The sequence below is a fragment of the Annulohypoxylon truncatum genome (genome assembly GCF_022578515.1).
Source record: "Annulohypoxylon truncatum strain CBS 140777 unplaced genomic scaffold F4807scaffold_40, whole genome shotgun sequence".
Classification (NCBI taxonomy): Eukaryota; Fungi; Ascomycota; class Sordariomycetes; order Xylariales; family Hypoxylaceae; genus Annulohypoxylon; species Annulohypoxylon truncatum.
In genome coordinates this window covers 41,962-62,737 of record NW_025953826.1, presented here as the reverse complement: position 1 = coordinate 62,737, position 20,776 = coordinate 41,962, and the positions used below count along the sequence as shown (strand labels likewise).

The window sequence follows — 20,776 nt, the reverse complement described above, 5'->3', positions numbered from 1 at the left end:
TGTAATTACCCTCTGATGTGTACATTGGCTGCAAGCACGGTAAACACATGAAGATAGCTGCGCTTTCCCTTCTCTGATTAAAGTTATTTTATTCCCTCACTTTCCTCATTCATTTCCCATTTCCCATTTCCCATACATTTCAATGCTTGTAACCACTTATCAAGCTTGCGGGAAACCCTCCTAGTAGGTCAGTTTGCCTTCAAACTTTTCTTATTTCTGCTTCGCAATTGCCTTAAGTACAAAAATTGGTGTAATAGTTGACACCATTCACCTCTTATCACTGTATTCAATTTTCCTCTGATAACATTTACACCTTTCACTTATTCACACCACACATCCCCGCATCACATTTCATATCTCACATGCCACATCTTACATACAATCCACGCATTAAACCACATTCTGTTACCTCAATTGTCAACCCGGCTCCTTAGTCTCATTTTTATTTCACAAATCTCGGATTAAAAGTTAAGCGAGTGCGGTCCGGTTCTATCAAGTCCGATCTAGGTATCTATCTGCACCCCGCCTCAAGCCCAACGCATCCGATATCACTTCAATACCTTTGTTATTCGACCACTACTACCTTACCAAAGTACCTAATTAGGCATTTAGTAAACAGGATATTGTGCAACCTTCCCATTTTAGACAGGTTTCGCCAATCAGAGCGGTTCTGCCTAAGTACAGAGGTTCTCAAGGGCCCAAAAAGAAGCGTAAATAAGATAAAAGGAAGGAAGGAAATAGTCATGTCGGACACTCCTCCGGATTCCCCCGTTCGGCAGGGCAAGCAGCCCGTTAAGCCCGTTAACGACGGTCGGGAAGATGCGGATTCGGACCCGTTCAAAAACGCAAGACCCACGCTCGGGCTCGGAAAGCTGATGTCGACGTTCTCAGCGGGTAATTTGCACAACTTCCACGGTGACAAAGTCGAGGAACGGGAAAACGCAGTGGATGACTCTGAGGACATGCCAGATCATGATGCGAAAGAGGCAAAGGGAACCGGCAACTACGGACGGCGGTCGCAGCTGCATAGTAGGGGTAATGAACTTGAACCTATGATGCGACGCATAAAAGAGAAATTTCCGCTCCCCTTTCATCCTAACATCCGCCCATTGACCGTGTCGGACCTCGAGAGCTGCGTTGCCTTAGAGGATGCGGCGTTTGAGAATCCGGCACATCGGTGCTCAAGAGAGAAGTTCGAATATCGCCTCTCCGTGTGTCCGGAGTTGTGCCTCGGACTCTTCTGCACTATCGTCCCCGACAAGGCCCGCGAAGCGGGCTACGAGATCAGCACCCTTCCCGTAGCGCATCCGGTTGAGACGGGACGAAGTGATGGGGCAAAGAGTGTCCTGGTAGCGCATATCATTGCGACGAGATCCCATGCAAAGACCGTAACAGATGAGGCTATGGACTACCCCCGCGACTTCCGAACGAATAAACGGAATGTGCTTCCCATAGGCCATCAGGAGGATGGTCAGACTATCTGCATTCATTCGCTCGCCATTCATCCCAAACTTCATGGATGCCACTTGGGAAAGCTGATCATGCTAGCCTACCTGCAGCGGATCAAGAGCGCAGACATGGCCAAGTACTGCGCGCTTATTTGTGAGGATGTAAGTTCTATTGACTTCTTGTTTTTCTTCTTCTTTTGTAGAAGAGGAGGGTGAATTGTTGTACGATAAACTAACGTCATCCAATCTTAGTTTCTGGTCCCGTTTTACAAGAGATTCGAATTCCGCCACCTAGGGCCAAGCGAAGCCCAGTTCGGCGGCGGGGGTTGGAATGATATGACGGTTGCCATTAATGAGCTGCCTATTTACGGAGGTAAAGGGTGGCAGAGACCAAAATAGACAGAGAAGCTAAATCTTTTCTGATGGATTAATGAGAACGACTAGACTTGACGGAGGTTTCGATGTGAGCGAGGGCATGACGTGGCGACCTTTAACGGCCATATCCAACGGTAGAGTTTGGAGTTCATGCGGACGACAAGATGGGATTAGCATTGCGCGTTTACTTCTCTGCGTAAGCAATAATTTGCGAGTGAAGATACCCAATCATAAGAGGGCGACCGGGAAAAGGAGGCCGGCATTTCGGTTCATCATCATTAGACGGAGATGGACTAAGGGGACGTGCTTGCGATGATTATATGACTTCTGATTTCTTCATATGGCAAAAATACGGGAATAGAACCGGCGGAAAGGGGACGGGGGACTGGGGATATGAAAACACGGATTGCATGGCATCATCTTCTTCCCTCTGATAGACCTTGCTAGATACTGCGAGACACGAAATAGCTAGCGCATAATTCATTTTCCTAACCATATTATTTCGTTTATGTGTGTATATGCGCGTGTGCTAGAGTGCTAGATATATCATTCCATCCGAATCTACTCCAATAGCCCCTTTCCTTTTAGAATCTGCTCCGATACAAAGCCGGCTTACTTGCATATCTGGGCACGATGTCGCTATTCCCAGGTAAGGTATTCCGGTTCTTAGCCATACGAAGAATGTAAGATATCTTGCTTATGCTTCATAACCAGCACCGAACGAGCGCAGAGACGGGAATAAGGGGGCTCCCCAGAGGGGTATTCCGGGGGCGATGGGAAGTAGGTAGCATAGGTATGTGAAGTACAATGTTCGATTTACTTACTGTATGTATTTACACGGGAAATAATACGAAACAAGAAGGAACCAGAGGTCATGTCAAGTTCTACGTACCTATGATACCCTTTTCATCGAAGCTGACCTGCTGTGCTCTAGCATTTATACTAGCCCGAAAGCCCGAAGGGGGGGTGAGACGATGTGAGTACGGTATATGTGTAAGTACCTACCTAATATACATGTGGTGAGAAAGCAGTCAGCAACGCTACCTAGACACACACCGTACCTATGAAGCCAGCTTGCTAGGTGTGTAGTAAGTGGCGTGTACCTAGGTACTGTATCTAGATGCTTACATACCTATTCATCCACATGTGGAATGGAAGCGGGGAGGTTGATATGTAGGTAAGTATTGTCTATATTGCAGGTCTAGACTTCTGTCCCTTACATAGCGACACATACATACATTTATTATATTGATAGTTCGGTGGTATGTATGTATAACTAACGACCCCTTGAAGAGCTTCAGTTCTACACCCTTTCTAAGTAGCGTAGTTCGTGTGGCAGGGCCACATGTATAGAGACATGCCCAGGTATGTGTATAAAACACATCGACCTATTTATGTAGGTATATTCGTAGAGGGGATACCTCCTTGCCTACTCCCTATAATATATGTGCTCATGTACGGTGCTCTACACATGAATATGATACACGAGATAGCCTAACACACAAACCCGCATTGATAGCTTTAGCCTAGATGTTTATACATCTAGACAGCCTATTCGACGTAGTGGATCCTCTAATAGATGGGATACGAGGAGAATTCGTCGTATGATAGTATACCTACTTATCAAAGTAATCGCGTACTTAAATTGCCAAGTCACACGAAATATCAAGCCAGACTTGTTCTTATTGATCAATTCATTTCGTCTCTGTACCAGAACTATTTGCCCGCCCATAAGCTCTTCTCTAGCATCTAGCGATGGACTAATTCTCGTACCTCCCGCCCAGAACGCCAGAAAACCGAAAACCGGATATCCCCATTCATCGTCGGATGCGTCATATACAGCAACAGCAAGAAACGTAAATATAAGGTACCCTGTCTAACGACTCTGGGTCTTGCCCATTGTCCGTTTTCCGGAGAACTATACCGGTATTAGCACGGAACCGCACGCAAATGTGGTGAAAGTAAGATAGGAGATAACGTACCAAATGTTTCGGCTTCGAAGCGGCGATGTGTCGATCCGCCTCACCCTGCCTAGCCATGCGGTTCATCTTCCTCTGGCCCAACTTAGCCTGTTTCTCCGCCTTTGTTCTCGACAGCTCGCTTGTTACACCGTCCTCACGTCTGTTCGTCGCGGGCTGGCTTCGGGCTCGGCTCTTAGAGCGTAGTCTCTCTCTCGGTGTTTCATCGATGTCCATGGCATTCGAGTCCTCGGTGCCGAGACGGCTTCTGGTCGTCGAGCGGCCACGGGTGACTGTCTGTTGTCTTCCTCTGAGTTGTAGGCTCTCGGTATCAACACCCATCTTGTCAATCGCATCCTCGAGCTGAGACAGCGGTCTCTTGAGAGCCCTTCGGGGTAAGACCGCGCGGTTCTTGACCCTCTTCATTCTCGACTCGTTGCGAATCATTGCTTGCTTCTCGCGAATGATTTCTGCCTTTACTCTGATATCGGCTTCTTCCGCGTCGTCGATCTCTTCATCCGAGTCGTAATATCCCTCGGCATCAAGGCGCTCTTCCTCTTCTTCGAGCGCTTGAAGCCTAGCCTCGATATCAGGGTCAATGTAGTCGTAGACATTCTTGCCATCGAATATCTCCGGTATCTTATCGTGCTTCCACTCGGGGTTCTCAAGGATGTAGTCGGCTCTTAGATCAACGTTGAATACACCAGCACCGCCGTTCTCAGCCTCGATGTCGCGGGCCAATTTGCGGCGTTCGGGATCATCCTTATCGTACTTCCTCAGGTTCTTTACAGCGTCAGGAACGAATACCTCTTGTGTAGCCCCACCCATGGGTTGAGCGACGTGGATCCTGGTCATAACGTCTGCCAATCTGCCGCCGATATTGCCACTGCTTGACGTGCCCGCCTTTAATTTCTGGGCAACCCTGTCGGCAAGAAGTCGCTCACAAGCGGCGTTTTTCACTTCCTGGACGCCTTCCTGTGTGTTACAAGATAACTGAAGGAGTTCTACTTCGCCAGAAGAGACTAACGCTTGAAGTTCACCACCCGTCTTCTCGTCCAGCTCCTCGGGCCTTAGGATGTCGATCTTGTTAATGACGATAAAGACTAGCTTGTTCGAGAACAAGGGCTTAATGCTCTTGAATAGCTGCATCTGTGCTGCGACTGAGTAACCGCACTGTTCTGAAAGATCCATGAAGTAGAGGATGGCGGATCTTAAGTGAGCAATGGCGGTAATAGACTGCATTTCGATCGTGTTCATCTCTTCTAAAGGATGGTCCAAGATACCAGGGCTATCTTGCGTTAGCACTGGTAGCCACGAATCACGGGTAACGTGCAAACTTACGTATCAATGGCCTGAAAACGAAGGTACTTGTAGTCAAAGTGACCAACGAATAGACTCTTGGTGGTGAAGGCATACGGCTGGACGTCGACGTCGGCTCGGGTGATGCTCCGCAAGAAACTTGACTTTCCAACATTGGGATATCCACATATCAACAATGTCCGTGTGGTAGGGTCAATGGACGGAAGACGACCAAGATGTTGACGGACTTGATCGAGATAGACCAGAGGGTCCTTTAATCTCTTGGTGATGGTGGCCATGCGACCGAGCGCGGCCCTCTTAAGTTGCTTGCATTGGAACAAACTCTGGGCATATTTGAGAAGACGCACGTAATCTCTCGATATAGTTTCGATAAGATGTTTTGCTGTGGCAAGATGACCAAGGGCTATTCGAAAATGGTCGGCGTCGTAGAGGGTGTTAAGGAGATCCTTGTGGAACGGATGAATATCTTGTAGTCGAGGGAAGCTCTCGAGGATTTGGGCGAACTTCTCGGAGAAGGTCTCTTGTGTGAACTTGACCTTTCGAGTGTAGAATCCTATGGCAGCTAGTAAGTATCTGAAGCGCAATAAAGCGACGCGCGCACAGCTTATGAAGACGAACCTCGAATACGGCTGATCTTGAATCCAGCTCTGATCTGAGTCGGGAGTCGTCGCTGAGTTCTCGATAGGACGATGTCGAGAAACTCCTGCGACGTAGGAACCGGCGGTATATCTTTCCAAGTGGTCTTCATCTTGGGCGACGGGCGAAGCGACAATACAGCTGAAAGGTTGATTGAAGTTCGTCGGATTCGGCTGTATTTTGCCTTGAACTTTTTTTTATCAAATTGATAAAAAATGGCGGAGTGGAGGAACGGTGGAGTGGGTACTTTGCGAAATCTTGGCACGAAAATTTCTTATCGATTGCCTTATCTTATCGACGATAACTTTAAGTTCATGAAGTTCATGAAGCAAGATGCAAGTGAATAATTACTCGCGACGGCGCTTATGAATATAGCGATTGATCAAGCTGGACAACCAAATTCAAAGTCTCAATTCAATACATTTGAGTAAAGCTTACATACAAAACTGCTGCACTGAGATTGCAATACAAGGGTGGTCGAATTGGCTTGAAACTGTGAGTAAATCTTGACTCTCGTTTCACTTGTTGATTTTCACCTTGGATTACCCCGCCATGAGGTTTAATATCAGCTTCAAGAGTGAACTCAATTCAAGAGATCGTAACTTCCATGAATGAATTTAGGTTTTCGCTTGAACTTAAATTATTTTACCGTTACACACACCCTGGTGTCCTTTTTACATTCATTTCAAACGGTCCCCATGGCTGATAAACTCAACTTAGCTTCCAAGTTCTTTGGTCAATCGCAGCCAAGAACGATTATAGGGGCTGTTGTATAGTCAACGTTACAGTATACTCACAGCAATAATGGGTCTCCCCCAATATAAGAAAGACTTCCTCAAGGCCGCCGTCGAGGGTGGCGCCCTACGATTCGGAGCCTTTGAGCTGAAGTCGAAGCGGATATCTCCCTACTTCTTCAACGCTGGCGACTTCTATACGGGAGAATTGCACGTGCCCATCATGGACGCGTATGCCCAGACCATCGCTACCAGCGAGCTGGCCGATGGCTTTGATGTGATTTTCGGCCCTGCCTATAAGGGTATCCCGCTAGCCGCCACGGTCTTCTACGCCCTGGCCAAGACAGACCCCGCCAAATACCGCAAGGTCGCCTACAGCTTCGACCGCAAAGAGGCCAAGGATCACGGCGAAGGCGGCAGCATCGTCGGGTCGCCTCTCAAGGGCAAGAGAGTCCTCATCATTGACGATGTGGTGTCGGCCGGCACGGCCAAGCGTCAAGCCATAGACATGATCCGAGCGAATGGCGGCACCGTCGTGGGCATTGTCGTCGCCCTAGACCGTCAAGAGACCCTCCCGGATGGCGACGGCAAGACCAGCGCCATAGGTCAGCTACGAAAGGAGTACCAAATCCCTATTATCTCTATTGTGAAGCTAGACGATATTATCAACGGCATGCAAGGCGTCATCTCGGAAGACGACATCAAGAATATCGAGGCATACCGTGCTAAGTTCGGAGCAAGCGATTAGATGAAACAAACATAAGGAAGTAATAAGCCGTTGGGATGATTATTATGTAGACGTACGCGGGTTTTGATAGGGAATTCAAAAAAACAAGATAGACATACGGCGATAGAGGATTGGTTAAACGAGGTAAATAGAAGAAAAAAAAGAAATTCGGATTTCGAGATGAATATACTTCATAAATCAAGCATAAATAAAAATGCCTTCATCCATAGCGTTCACCGAGGCTGATGATGTTGAGTACCTATACGATGACGAGTAAATAGTGCGGTTAAGTGCAAATGCACTACTCATTATTCAGGTAGGCGGTATAAATCTCCAAGGAGGCTTACGAGAGCGATTGGCGTTCTCCTTTTCTTCGTTTAGCCACCCAACCATTCATCCAACCATCCATTCAAGGATACACCTCATACACCTCAAATCCCGAAACTGTCGAAAATATTCAATCAGTCGCATGACCGCAAATTGACCGCGTTTCGGACAGTTTACCCGCAGTGGAAACTTCGTGAGATTCCAAGAATAGCCTAATCTCCGTTTTACGGTGTACAACACAGTACAGTTGGGAATAGCCAGGGGGTAGAAAAGGCGAGGAAAAATTAAGGGGAAAATTTATTAAAAAAATAATAATAATCCAAGCCTTCACCGCCTTGCTTCTGCCAAACCGCAACACAAGCGCCTCCCCAAGCTTACGTTATCGAAACACGCCTCGATAACTCGCCTCTTTCCTATAGTTGTCGGTGAGGAATTCGGAAAGGAGGACGGTAACAGACATGTCGTTGCTACAGTAAGTTGCATCTAGTTGCATCTCTTCGACATTGCATCACATGTATCATACGCATCATACGCATCATTACAACACACACCTACATAACCTATCACCTACCTTACCTAACCTCCGAATATGACCACTCACGTCTCACCGTCTCACCTCTCGGGCGTCACCGACATCTCGACGCCTCCAACGCTAACCCCTAATGCTTGCTGCCGCTACCGCATGCTCGTTACGCACAACACCACACACACCTTCGTTACCCCGTTCACAATGCCCATTTACCCATACACGCATATCCCCCCGTACACGCTGAATTTCACACACAAAAAAACATAAATAAATAAAATAAATGAAATAAAAATAAAAATAAACAGTGATAACAATGATAGATCCTTCCGCAACCTGTCCCCCCGCACCCGCATAGGCGTCGGCCTGGGCCTGCTGGCCTGGGGCGCCGTCGGGCTGCATCTGTCCGACCGCGCCGAGCAGCGCTACGGCTTCACTCCCACCGAGGAGGACGAGGCCGAGCTGGCCAAGGTTTTCCCTCGCATCACCGCCGTCGACAAGCACGACGTCAACGACGCCAGCCCCATTTCCAAGTCTAGTTCCGCTTCTGAGAACAATGGCAATTGGCGGTGAAAAAAGAAGGGGAAGGGAAGGGAAGGAGAAAAAAAGGAATCACCTACAGCACACTTACACCTAACCTGCCCTACCTTAGGTCCCCCCCTCTTAGTGTATGTACGTAAACTTGTTCTTGTTACCGCCGCCGCTGCTGCTAAGTTTAGGAACTAGGTAGGGGGGGCCCTTCGGTGGGCTGGCTACGTAGGGGGCTGGGGGAAGGAAGGAGGAAGGAGGAATAGGACAGCTACACTATGTTAGTAGGAGAGGAAAACTAGGAAACGCACTGGGTAACTAGTAGGTAACCCGCTGGGCTAGCTGGCAGGTTAGATAGGTAGTGTAGACGAGCCTATCGGATGGCTACCTAGCCACAGGACTGGACCAACTTATATGTATCTACTGTTCCATACGTTATGTATATGTGTATGTATGTACTTGCTGTACTCGCTGTACTCGACTATACCCTGCGTATACGTACACTATACACTATACACTACACACGACATACATACAACATACATATACATACGTGCCTTCGAATTTGGCCCGTGTGGAGGGCAAAAAAATGAGAATTTGCCACCTAGGTTAGGGTAGGGTTTGGTCGGGTAAGTAGTGTAGTGTATGTATGTGTGGTAGGGGGCGTCTCTTTTGCTTGGAAAAGGGACGAACGGGCTGGCCGTGTTAGGCAAATAGGGTTAGGTGCTTGTGTTGTCGTTCGAGCAGTTCGCGTGCCTAATCCATCACCTCGAGTGCTCATCACCACCGCTACAGTGTGCCATTGGAAGTTCCGGCACGTACGTACGTAGTCTAGGTCACACAGCCAGTCTATCACCTCATCCCATATTCCTATCCCGAGCTGAGGAGGAAGGCAATCAAAGCCTAGATAGGGAGATCTTCCTCGTACGTAGAGATACCTAATTGCAAAAGGGATCACGCGGTTCCTGAACCCAGTAACGATCTTATCATTATTATTATTATTTTCGCCTCGGCTACTAATCGACCGTTCGCCACGTAGGACGTATAGACACTACGGCAATTACACATAACACCATACCAGACCAGACCAGACTATACCACGCCTAGCGAAGGGCCAAAAGCAGGCCAAACCGCGAGCCGGATCGGCGTCTCTCTCTCGCTCGTTCGTGCTAGCTGTTCTAGCCCACGGACCATCGACCTAAACGACGATGCCAGCGAAACGATCTCCCTCTTCGATCCCCGGGCCCCTTATGCCGAAAAGCCGCGAGAGTGACAACACGTTCACATTTCCCTTTTCTCCCTCTTCGATCCTCGCTGCTAAGGCGGCGAGAGAAGAGCGTTCGATCTAGGTAAAGGTACCTCGGTAAGTACCTACTTCGTATAGCGCGTAAATAAACATGCGTAAGTATGCGTCAGTAAGAGGTAAAGTGTAGATATGTATGACATGTATATGCGAAGTAAGAAAAAACAACAACAGAACAAAAGAATGCGAACGTGTAATCCCGATAACAAAAACGTGGCGGCCCTCGAACAGATCCATCCCATCTGCCTTGCCGCCGCAAACCAGCCAGGCTGGGCCCCCCTTCCCGTTTCAGATCTGCCTTTTGCCCTAGCTGGGAAAAGACAGCAGAACCACGTCACAAAAAACAACTGCTGCTCTGCTTCGGGATATCCTTCTTCGAACAACAATGACACGCGCAAAAGAAAAAAAACAGCAAAGAGAAATCGAACAACAACGTGGTTAACACGCCCCCTCGAACCGTACCTTCTCGAGGCTTGGTTCGGACGCCCCCCTACCCTACCCTACCCTACCCAGGACCCAGCCCATGTAAGCCAGCCAGCCAGCCAATGCCCAAGCCCTAGGACCAGGTACGAGGCGCGTCTAAGGCAGCCTTTTCCCGACCTCGACCTTCGAACCCCGGCAAAAAGAATAAGTGTGTAAATCCCTACCTACCTCCTGCTCCCAAAATAATCGATAGCGTGAGACGACGACAGAGCCGCTACGTGGCGTCCCTCGCGGGCAGAACAAGACAGTTTCTCGTCTGCGCTAGGCCCCCCCAAGATCGTGGTTCGCCTCGTCTCGCCTGGCATTGCCGCGGCGGCTGCTGCTGCTGCTGCTGCTTTACCCCCCTCCTTTCGTTCTCCCCCTCCAACAACAACAACAACCCCTGGTCCACGATCGCGTCGTTAGATCGTGTAAGCCCAAAGGGGGCCAGCGAGCCCAAGAGCCAAACTCTCGAGGGAAAAACATCATGGAAGTACCACTACTTCACGACCCTAACGAGGGGGGGATCAAGATATGATATTCATATATCCAATGTATCCCCACCGGGAACCTTGCTCGAAGGTACCTTGGGTCCAAAAAAGGGCTTTTCCGTAGTGTAATCTTGTCTTGTCTTGTTGTCCCCGTTCGTTCGTTCATGCTCAAGTGCTGTCAAATGCCGTCAAACGTTGTCTTTTGTTTTTAGGTATCATTATTTTTCCTCCTCCATAAAAAAGAAAAAAGAAAGGGTAGGTAGGGTTGGGTCTTAGTCCGCACCTACCTACGGCTAAGCAAGATTCACGCAGATGCGGCGTATGTCATGTCGTGTGCCATGTTCGTAGTAACCAAATCTCCCCCTCCCCGCGCGAGCGCCCGCGCGACTATAGTAGACCGGACCTTGCGTATACGTGATCGGGAGCGGCGCGGTCCCACTTCCCATGTGACTTGTCATTTTCTGTATACCTGGCCCAGAAAAATCTTGGTTCGCCGCGGTACCTTATTGTTATACTCAGTCCACTTTGGAATTTGACTTTGAGGCTAGTTAACTAGCTATAATCATGACATACTGTGTTTTGAGTATGTCTTGAATATCTCAGTCGAATGATAATTTATTGATTAGGAAGTTTTGAGGGGAGAAAAATTGAGGCTTGAAATTTATGTAATCATCTTATTGTACAGATTAGTTTGTGACACCTAAATAAATGATAATGTTTGGCGTAATTCTCTCATGACCAGAAACTTCAATATATCATTACATAATATGACCTTTAGCTTCAGAAATAAGACACGAAATTTTCTTGTCTAAGATACACTTCATATCTATAGTAAACATGGACATTTTACAACTTACGCAACTAGCCTCAACATTAGATCGATAGCCGAGAATTACGAGAATTACAATTCGGTTAAGCTCTGATTCTACAGGAACTCAACACTCCATTCATGTATAAAAAAACGACAAAAGCATGTACTAATTTGTTCTGATCTGTGAATCTATCTCTCATACGTGACATAACGCGATGTAAAAGCATGCATAAACGACACCTGCCTCCCATTCCCTCGCACTCTGCTCGATGCTCCTCCTTTATGAAATAATGCGTACCACAAGAAACGAGACCACCTCCAGAATTTGTTGACCGGGTAAAATGTGTGTGTATGCGTAGACGTGAACATCATGACCACCTCCTATGAGGGGTTTGTAGGCCGGAATCTAATCATCGAATCTAAATGCAGACGCCACAACCAGTCTAGTAGTTTGTTGCGAGCCAACCCGGAAATGCAGAGAAATTGCCGCCGTCAACCCGATCCGATGCAGAGGAGAATCGAAACTTTTTTGAGAGGCCAGAGGGAAAAGTTGAGTAAAAAAAAGATGAAGGAAAATAGAAACGAAACGCCCCACGTATGCTTTTTGTAATGTGTAAATAATCTTTAGTCGATTGAGAATTGCCTTGATTAACCTTAGACTTCCGTTTTGACCGCAGGCATGCCGGGAGATCCTCCCATCGATGGCAGAGGTTTGAAAAGTTGTGCCATATCGACAGTTAGATTTGAGACCCCGTAATCGTTATCGATGTCAGATACCGATCCCAGCTCCTCGCCCCTAGAAGCCCCATCCGACATTACCCATGCCTTGACGGATTTGAGTAATTGCATCACCTGCCGGAATCGATTATCCGGGGCCATTTGCAAATCCGCCACCGAGGTGTTCTTGAGCATCCATTTCGCAAGCCAGAAGAAATGTATCCCGTCACGACAAAATCCATATCGCCGAGGGTTAGAAATAGAAGGAGGAAACTGGAGCGCCATATCCATGTCCCAGTACGATTTGAACTTATCGAGCGCGGTACATAACGTCTTGTACGTCTGAGCTGACAAACCAGCCACTGGGGTACCGGCCGCACTATTATTGGTGCTCCCGTTGCCACTACCCGGCTCCGACCCATTCGGAATGATCCAATCATTTTGTGAGAGAGGCGTCGCAAAACCATCCAATGCAGGGATACGTCCTTCGATCTGAGCACGCCTGACCTGAGCAAGAATCGCGTGGATCAAGATAAACTTTCCGTAAAGATTCGTACTTCCGGGATGGATTTGATATGACGGATGAAATAACGCGGTGAGAGTCAAGTTCAACTCAGGCTGCTTGCTGCGCTGCGACCCATCTGGATTTTTCTCTTTTGCCGACTCGGGACCGTATAAACTTAGCGCCTGCGCACAATCTAGTGCAGACTGTGCTTCCCAAGCCGCGTCGTCCGCAGGCAAGGGAATACGAATTTCGAAACTGTCAAATTGAGGGTCACAGTTGAAGTAGAGACCACGTGCAACGTCGAGGAGATACACCATATGCATCAACCGAATACGCGATTCCTGCTCAACCCACGCGCCCCAATCAAATCGTCCAGGATTATACGCATCCAGAGGGATTTTTGGCTGATGAAAAATACTGCAGAGAGATGAATCGTTTTTGACCTGTAGCAACTCAAATCTTCTCGAAATGTCCGCCACCAGAGGAAAGAGTCTCCTAGCACTTTCGCGCTGGATGGGCGTACCATGCCAAGTAAGAAGCGCCGACATTAGAATAAGTGCTTGTAACCGCTCAATATCCTTTTTGTCTTTGCCATTACTAAATTTGAACGAGGCCAGAGGGCCATTGCTGGTAAATAAGTCGCAATCCCGTTCAAGTGCTATCTTCAGGAAATTCATTATGTCCCGGACGTTGGGGGCCGAAACACGGTTAGAGTAGCAGGCGCCGATACAACATGTCGCGGCGATGAGACCAGTGTACGCCTCCATTATGCGAAATGTGGGAATGTGTAAGAAGGGGAAATGGGCATGAAAATGGATATAGGAATCAAGAAAATCTCTAATATTGTTAGGGGAAAAGAAGTCGTTAAGGCCGGCGGTTTGGCTGGAGGCGACGGTACCGGGCGGGTGAAAGAAAAGATGGATCTGAGAAGAGAGCTGGATATACGGATCGATGGTCGACGGCTGCACGGCCATGTTCGAAAAGAATAGCGATCGGTCGTTCACATCGCTCGGGGCCAGGCCCGGTATGCCGTTGGGTCTCTCGGAAGTGAGGTTAGGCTCGGCTTTGATTGCGGTCTGATTCTGTCCAATATTAGGAGGGAACTGATTGACGTAGGCATGGTGCGCACCAGACTGTTGAAACATCTGGGACCAGTCAAGGCCAGATTGTTGGTTTGAGCCCGAAGCTCCATACATGGCAGGCATGCCGTTCTGGCCCGGAGGCATGTTAAAGTTGGCCAACTGAGGGTTGATATTCGAAGACATCGGGTTAGAAACGTCGCCGTTGTAGCCGCCGGTCATGCTTCGGCGATCTCGGTTGCCGTTATCGTCCATCCGGCTCATGCTGCTTGATCTAGATAGCTGATTCTGGTCGTTGGCCATGTTTCCTACACCATCTTGGATCTGGACCATACCGAATGGGTGGACAACATTATCACCTGGCATGTTAGCCATTCCATTCATGTGGCCCATGTCGCCATCGTTAGCCTTTTGCGCATTCTGTTGCTGCTTCTTAACGTGTGCTTGAGGATGTGACAGATGGCTCACACCGGTCGGGTTTCCTCGTCGAATCGAACATTTTTGGAAGTGACGCTTGAGAATGTCACTTCGCGAAAACGTATCACGGCATAACACGCACATGTAAGGACGGTCACCCGTGTCTAAAGAGATGATAACAGTTAGCATAGTGGGGATGGGAATACCCGCAGTGGGCCGTTGGGACTTACGTCGGAGTAGGTGGCGCTTGAGGTGCTTCGCGTGTAAGTAGGTCTTAGTACAGTGGGGGCAAGGGAATTTGCCGTCTGCGTCCTTCTGTGGAATTACCGTATTCTTGGAAGCACCGCTACCAGTTTGGGCGGCGGGCCTACCGGGAGCGCTAGGCAATATACCGCGACGTCCCTGAGATCCCACCACGTGGGTAGGCTGTTCGCTGTCCTGGAGTAGAGATTGCTGGTGAGGCATCATGGGGCTTCCGCTATACGGGGAAGGCAACCCAGTCTGCTGCATGACTCCGCCCGCGGGCATGGGGCGGAGAACAGGAGGTCGTGCGGCTGCGGGAGCCGGCGCGATAAGCTGGGGATGAGAGGCTGCGACCGAAGTCTGAGGCATCATCGAAGACGAGGTAGGATAACCCTGCTGTGGCTGCTGATACTGATTAGGCATCATACCGTAAGATCCGCGTGAGGGCCCTGAATTTGGTGGAGGGTACTGGCTCATAGTCGGAGGCTGGGGGGTATTCGGAGTGCCTGGCGTCCTTGGGGTGTGAGGGTGAGAACCGTAAATGGATTGCATAGTCTGGGCGGTGTGCTGCAAAGGCGGCAGAGTGTGTTGGAGAGAAGTACCGTGTTGTAGTTGATTGGGAGAGATTGCGGCGGCTGATGGATACGACGACCCTGATGTGCCTAGATTGTTAGACGAGTATGCGTTTGAGGGGCCACTGTCCATATCCTACGAGAATATTGTTTGTGTGGTAATTGCAGATGAGGCCACGATTGCTCTAAATTGAACAATTCTAGGTCTCTTGATGCTGCAATTGAATTAATTGCCCCCCTTCGTCTTCACTGTTGTCCGATTCTCAATTCGGAGTCGACGCGAAAAAGAATAGAAAAACTTTTTTTTTTGCAGATGCAATGAAGTTTGACGATGCGCGCGATGTGGGTTGTGTGAGGGGCAAGGCGACCGAACGCGTTGGCTATGTTAAATTTTTTTGTTGCTTGTCAATTGGCGGAAATCAGTCGTTCGATAAGAGGTGACCCAATGATCCTGATAAATTCCTCCACGCCTTTTACCCGACCTGAAGTTGTCGATGTTGACGCCAGTGCGGATAGTGGATTTATCGCGCAATGGCAGACTCGACGATGTGATGCCTCAAAGGCGGGAACGGGAAGAGGAGAGTAAAAAAATTAAACGGTGATGAGGGGAACGTTGTTTTTGGGGTAGAATTGGGGATTGAATGGAGCAGGTGGACGGAAAGTCGTTCGTGAGGCTCCAAACCTAGCAGCAAGAAGATGGGACTGATGGGGTCCAAAATGGTGTTTGTAAAGTGGAGAAGTTGGGTCCACGTTCCTCGAGGTGAGAGGTGTGGTGGTCGCGACTTCTTATTTCAACCGAATCAAATTACTATTAACCCTCCTTCTTCCTTAAGCGGGAAAAGAACCGTGGGAATAATAATTAAATTTTTTTTGTTTCGGTCGGTTTTATTATTTTGGTTCGCCTGAAGTTACTAGTCCCTTGTCAGAAATCAACTTGCGTGTCTCGTCTAGGTTATGTACTGTAGTCCAGAGACGATGTAGCGAAGTTCAGGTACAAATTACAATCCCAAGCCTGAAAAGGAAAAAGTGGGCTTGGAATGCCGAAAAGAACCGTTTAGTCGTTGGTGGGTGGATGTAATGAACTCGGGCGGACAGGTGGATGCGATTGATGAGGGATGGATGACGGTGACTCGTCGAGATTTTGATGCATGCAAAATGCAAGTCAAATTTCAAAGTGGGTGGGTGTGTCAAGTTTGGGTTTGGGGGCTTTTGCTTTGGTGGGAAACTCGCAGAGTGGGAAGGTTGTAAAAGGGAAAAATAAAAATAAAAGAGGAAACGCGGTGGATGTGGATTGCTAAAGGCGGGTAGATATGAGATTTGTGAGGTACCTTGCGCGGACACTGTATTTGTATGGCAATGGCAGGTTCAGGTGGAAACTTTAATCGTTAAAAAATTCAAATCCGTGGCAACAGAACAGATTTTTTTTTATTAGGGTACTTTCTTCCCTGTACTGTAAGGAGGTGGTGCGTGCTTTGGTGCTTGTGCTTGCCTCGCCGTCAAACGCGTCGAACGATGATAAGAAATTTTGAGGAAGGCGGGAAAAAAATAAAAACAAGAAAAAAATATGAAGGGAAAGAGACACTTACATCAAATCCGAGGTCCACCAAGCAAGGTACCGGAATTTCAGAATTTATTTATCTCGCCCCTCTTCAAGGTTTTGCTGCACGTGGACACGAATCGTTTTATTATTATTTTTTTCTCCTTCCTACAGAGCGGTCAGGAACTAAAACGGGCGAAATGTCGTAGATATTCGCGTCGATGGGTAAGGAATCCACTATTGTCGAATATTGATGGGGACCCTCTTCGTCGATAAGAAGCGGGAAAACGCGCGGGTTAAATTGATGGGAGTAAAAGGGAGAGAAGAGAGAAGAGGAAGAAATGTGAAAATGTGTCGAGTTACTCAAGAGCGAGGTTGGTAAAGTAAATACCAAGTTTAGAAAGCGGGAGAGGAAAGTAATTCAACGATCAAATCATTTCATCAATTCCTAGGGAGTAAGTATCAGTTGAGTCGTCTCGCGAGTCGGGAACCTTGGACGGACACGCAGGAGTCAGGGTAGGCAAGTGAAGGAAGTACAGGTACAAGGCAGACGGGTGAGAGGCTATGCTCCAAATGAGGTAAACGCATGGAAATATGCAGGAATATGCTTATAAGCCGAATTGATTTGGCAGGGGTACTGTGGGTACTAGGGACTTACTACTGCAAAGGGTTAGAGAGACCCGATGGGTTTAGTACGTTTAGCTAAGTCTGGTCTAGGTAGGCCGTGCTGTTGGCTACATATTACATACCACATAATACACGAATACATAGTACTGCGTACACCTAGTACTAATTCGCACTAGAGGGAAGCTAGCTAGCAGCAGCGATGCAGGGCGCACGGGCCTTGCAGGGAATGCGCGAACGAATTTTGTGGCAGGCACACAGACAGAGGAGTACCTAGCTGCGCCTGCAGCAGAGGCAGGCACAGGCAAGAAACAATTTGAAGATTGAATGGATGGGACTGATTGAACGGAATACTCAGTTACCAAGTCACAAAGTCACAGCAAAGTACCCACACTAGCTACGTAGTTGTATCTTAGGTATTGACCTTGGCTGCACGTCTACCTTACGTAGCTATTTTTTACTCTAAGGTTATGTTTCCTTCCTCATTGAAGTCCCAAGGTTGACTTGGATCTACGACGTGTACGGGTCTTTGTGTGTATACCCTAACACACACATACCACGCATAGTACATACAGTCGACATGACTACTAGTAGGTGCGGGCCGGAATCATGACTACTGTGTCGTATGTAAGTTACAAGGCCTACATACGCTTTACATTTGGCATCCTACATTTACATCTTATATATCCTACCTACATAATACATACATCCGTAGGTTTTACATACATTCATGGATGGATGAATTGTTAACGCTACGTACGCGCCTACATATATGTTATATGTGTGTTTTTTCAGATGCATTGACGTAAGGCAAGGCGATGCGTACGTCTGTTCTATGTACGTTCTATGTATGTATGTTCTATGCGACGTCTTGTGTGTGGTATGTGTGGTGTATGTGTGGTTTATGTACTCAGCGTAGGTAGATGTAGGTAAAATCAGCGCAAGGTATGCACTCAATCGGATTCGCCTTTCTCACCACACTCGCAGACATCGTCAACTAACGCTGTACAGTCTTGGTTCGGAGAAGCCTGGCCAATTGGTTCCCTTTCAGCCAGAGAGATGCTCGTTCTAATAGGACAAGCAATTTGCCGCCGCCTTAAGCCACATCACACCTGACATCGCTCTATTATCACTTTGAATCATCGATCGCCTCCTCTGACCTACTTTGGATAATCAGATGCGAAAAGGATATCTTTCTCTCGTGTTGAGAAGATATGTATGTGTGTGTGCACAGTCGCACGACACGACCGTCGTGTGTTTGCTACCGTACGTAGTAAGGGGTCTTTATACTATTTAAATAGACAGGCGAGTATGGAGAGCGGAGAATGGAGAATGGACCTTGATTGCATATAGCAATTACCTAAGTCAAAAAACATACTATGGTTGTTAGTTACAATGGTTTGGGTTGATTCATAGGCTGTTACCGCCATGTAGCATGTCGTACAATGAAGTCGACTTCGACATGATACTTTTCCAGCAGCGCGGATCTTGCTCTATGATTTGATATTCTCACATACTCGTTGTGGTACATATACCGTGATCAGGCCAAACACACGATTCATCCGGCAGTCTTTTTCCTACGAGACCAAGCCGGGGGCTAACCACATCTAAGAATCCCCCCCACTGGCTCTTCATTAGCATTGATCCATGAACCTCGAACCATGGAAGCGTGAACACCACTACCTAGACATTACTACCGTAGCAGTACCATATTATCTCTATGATAGACCTTTTCTGTGCATATATGTGCTAGTATACTACGGAATATGTATACTATGCTCAAGAAGAGAGGACCCGAAACAGGTATGTAATTGCAATCACACCTGATGCGCAAACCATGCACGTTCTTGGAACACAAGACGGTTAGTTCCGATAGTAGTTTCGTCCCTCTTCATGGTCACTTGACACTTCTCCCATAACGACTTATTACAGCGTAGTTACCGTCCTTCATAATCATACGATGAAATATCATAGTTCGAAGGAAAATGCGTGTACAGATACGTTTCTATTATTTAATAGTCCAATTGGACACGAGCCTCAATATCAGCCGTCAATGCGTTTACTGATTTGTTGGCATACATGCACCTAGTCTAGACGTACCCTTTCCCTATTATCCATTGGATGATCGTCTGCGGTGGACGAGAAAAATAGCCAATCGAATGAAACGGGCTCTTTTTCCGGCTGGGATACGTGAGCTTCCCCGATGATCCATTCTACCGTACTCGTAACCGATACACATTCAAAATAGTAAAGGAAACAAAGCCTACATGGCTCGTGATGGATGCATTGGATGCTGCCTATCTCTTCGAGGTCAAATTTTGTGTTGGTTGTCACCAAAATCCCTTGTCTTAACGAGAAACACCATTAATTCCACAGGGGTCTCAGAAGCGGGAAAGATAATATCTGTCTCCCGCATCAAGTTTATCTCTAACACAAATGCATATCTTGCCGTACTATACCCGTGGTGCGCGACCCAAGCGGACCGTGTATGAATACGTATGAATCAGGCGAAGCTGCCCAGGAAGTTGGGCTTCAAAACTGCAATGCATGATTGCGTCGAACACAGGTTGATGCATGAGTACGTGCAGTCCAAGGTTACCGCGTTCTTCCCTATAGGGTATCCATAGTAAACGTCTCTATATCAATTCACAGGACTTTATAGACTGACAAACGAACCAAAGTATACAGATTTACGGTGCTTGACGCATTGTCAAATTTCTCGAACAACCTCTCCAGATTCTAGCTTGTTTTGTGCTGCTAAAATTTTAGCTTGTGACAATCGTTTTCCCTGGTTGAAGGGCCTATGCTGTCAACTCCTATCAGGTAGGTTGAGTAATATCATAGAGTAACGAGCGTAGCAGATTCGTCATCTTGCTCAGGTGCGACAGCGGCTTAAGAAATACTCAACGCCTCGTAATTCTTCTTAGAAGTATTAATAAGTACCTAATTTGAAGGGGCAATGAAAACTTCCACTAGCCCGTATTCCATTGCCGAACGCTAGCCAGAATGACGAGGCGGTGGAGTCTTCCTCGGCCTCGCTCACGCGCGACTAGGATCTAAGATGTAACAGCCAGTGTAGATCCCCGGCTGTTACAGACTTATGAATGTTTATATAATCAGTATGCATTTCAATGTAGGTTAGGACTAGAACAATTATGGTCTTTAGGAGGATCGTCGTTGTAGGAAATACCGAGAAATCTCACGAGCCTGTAAAGGAAACATATGTGGGCAGCTAGGGCATGGAAAGAAGCAGTGCTTGTTGAGCGCAGTATAGACAGACACTCATCTCAGCTAGTTCAAGGAATGAGACTTTCGAACTAAATATGCGAAAGTAGAGCCAAAGATCAACGAGTCAAGCGCGATCTAGAATTGCTAGATAGCTTCTTTTAGTTTACCCTCTTATTTCCGCCAAGGTTGCCGGTAATAGTGACTTGGA

At 47.6% G+C, this 20,776-nt stretch overlaps 5 protein-coding genes across 5 annotated transcripts; 3 read left to right on the top strand and 2 right to left on the bottom strand.

Moving 5' to 3' along the window:
• The first annotated feature begins 349 nt into the window (after positions 1–349).
• On the top strand, positions 350–2,320 carry F4807DRAFT_271750 (acyl-CoA N-acyltransferase). The gene is made up of 2 exons (XM_047994580.1): positions 350–1,610; positions 1,701–2,320. Exons 1-2 carry the CDS (start codon positions 744–746, stop codon positions 1,845–1,847), a joined length of 1,014 nt encoding a protein of 337 aa, XP_047850206.1. The 5' UTR covers positions 350–743; the 3' UTR covers positions 1,848–2,320.
• A 1,100-nt stretch (positions 2,321–3,420) lies between these two features.
• On the bottom strand, positions 3,421–5,988 carry F4807DRAFT_441915 (nucleolar GTP-binding protein). Its single transcript, XM_047999421.1, has 4 exons — positions 5,720–5,988; positions 5,123–5,654; positions 3,806–5,069; positions 3,421–3,741 (listed from the first exon to the last, which is right to left on the bottom strand). Exons 1-4 carry the CDS (start codon positions 5,847–5,849, stop codon positions 3,700–3,702), a joined length of 1,968 nt encoding a protein of 655 aa, XP_047850205.1. The 5' UTR covers positions 5,850–5,988; the 3' UTR covers positions 3,421–3,699.
• A 79-nt stretch (positions 5,989–6,067) lies between these two features.
• Positions 6,068–7,698, top strand: F4807DRAFT_271628 (orotate phosphoribosyltransferase). The gene has a single exon (XM_047994579.1). The coding sequence runs from the start codon at positions 6,542–6,544 to the stop codon at positions 7,217–7,219; it is 678 nt and encodes a 225-aa protein (XP_047850204.1). The 5' UTR covers positions 6,068–6,541; the 3' UTR covers positions 7,220–7,698.
• Positions 7,699–8,114: 416 nt separating this feature from the next.
• On the top strand, positions 8,115–8,624 carry F4807DRAFT_464364 (uncharacterized protein; the record flags this gene model as incomplete). The annotated part of the gene is made up of 2 exons (XM_048002113.1): positions 8,115–8,287; positions 8,360–8,624. The coding sequence occupies 2 exons, from the start codon at positions 8,115–8,117 to the stop codon at positions 8,622–8,624; spliced, it is 438 nt and encodes a 145-aa protein (XP_047850203.1).
• Positions 8,625–12,300: 3,676 nt separating this feature from the next.
• Positions 12,301–15,084, bottom strand: F4807DRAFT_453813 (uncharacterized protein; the record flags this gene model as incomplete). Its single annotated transcript, XM_048000508.1, has 2 exons — positions 12,301–14,528; positions 14,595–15,084. 2 exons carry the CDS (start codon positions 15,082–15,084, stop codon positions 12,301–12,303), a joined length of 2,718 nt encoding a protein of 905 aa, XP_047850202.1.
• Between the last annotated feature and the right edge of the window lie 5,692 nt (positions 15,085–20,776).

Excerpts from the sequence above, each read along its gene's own strand:
- F4807DRAFT_271628 (XM_047994579.1), top strand. The coding sequence starts at position 6,542 with ATGGGTCTCCCCCAATATAAGAAAGACTTCCTCAAGGCCGCCGTCGAG.
- F4807DRAFT_441915 (XM_047999421.1), bottom strand. The coding sequence starts at position 5,849 with ATGAAGACCACTTGGAAAGATATACCGCCGGTTCCTACGTCGCAGGAG. Across the intron at positions 5,655-5,719 it reads CAAGATCAGCCGTATTCGAG|GATTCTACACTCGAAAGGTC; the intron begins GTTCGTCTTCAT and ends TAGCTGCCATAG. Across the intron at positions 3,742-3,805 it reads CTTCGAAGCCGAAACATTTG|TTCTCCGGAAAACGGACAAT; the intron begins GTACGTTATCTC and ends ATACCGGTATAG.
- F4807DRAFT_271750 (XM_047994580.1), top strand. The coding sequence starts at position 744 with ATGTCGGACACTCCTCCGGATTCCCCCGTTCGGCAGGGCAAGCAGCCC. Across the intron at positions 1,611-1,700 it reads GCGCGCTTATTTGTGAGGAT|TTTCTGGTCCCGTTTTACAA; the intron begins GTAAGTTCTATT and ends ATCCAATCTTAG.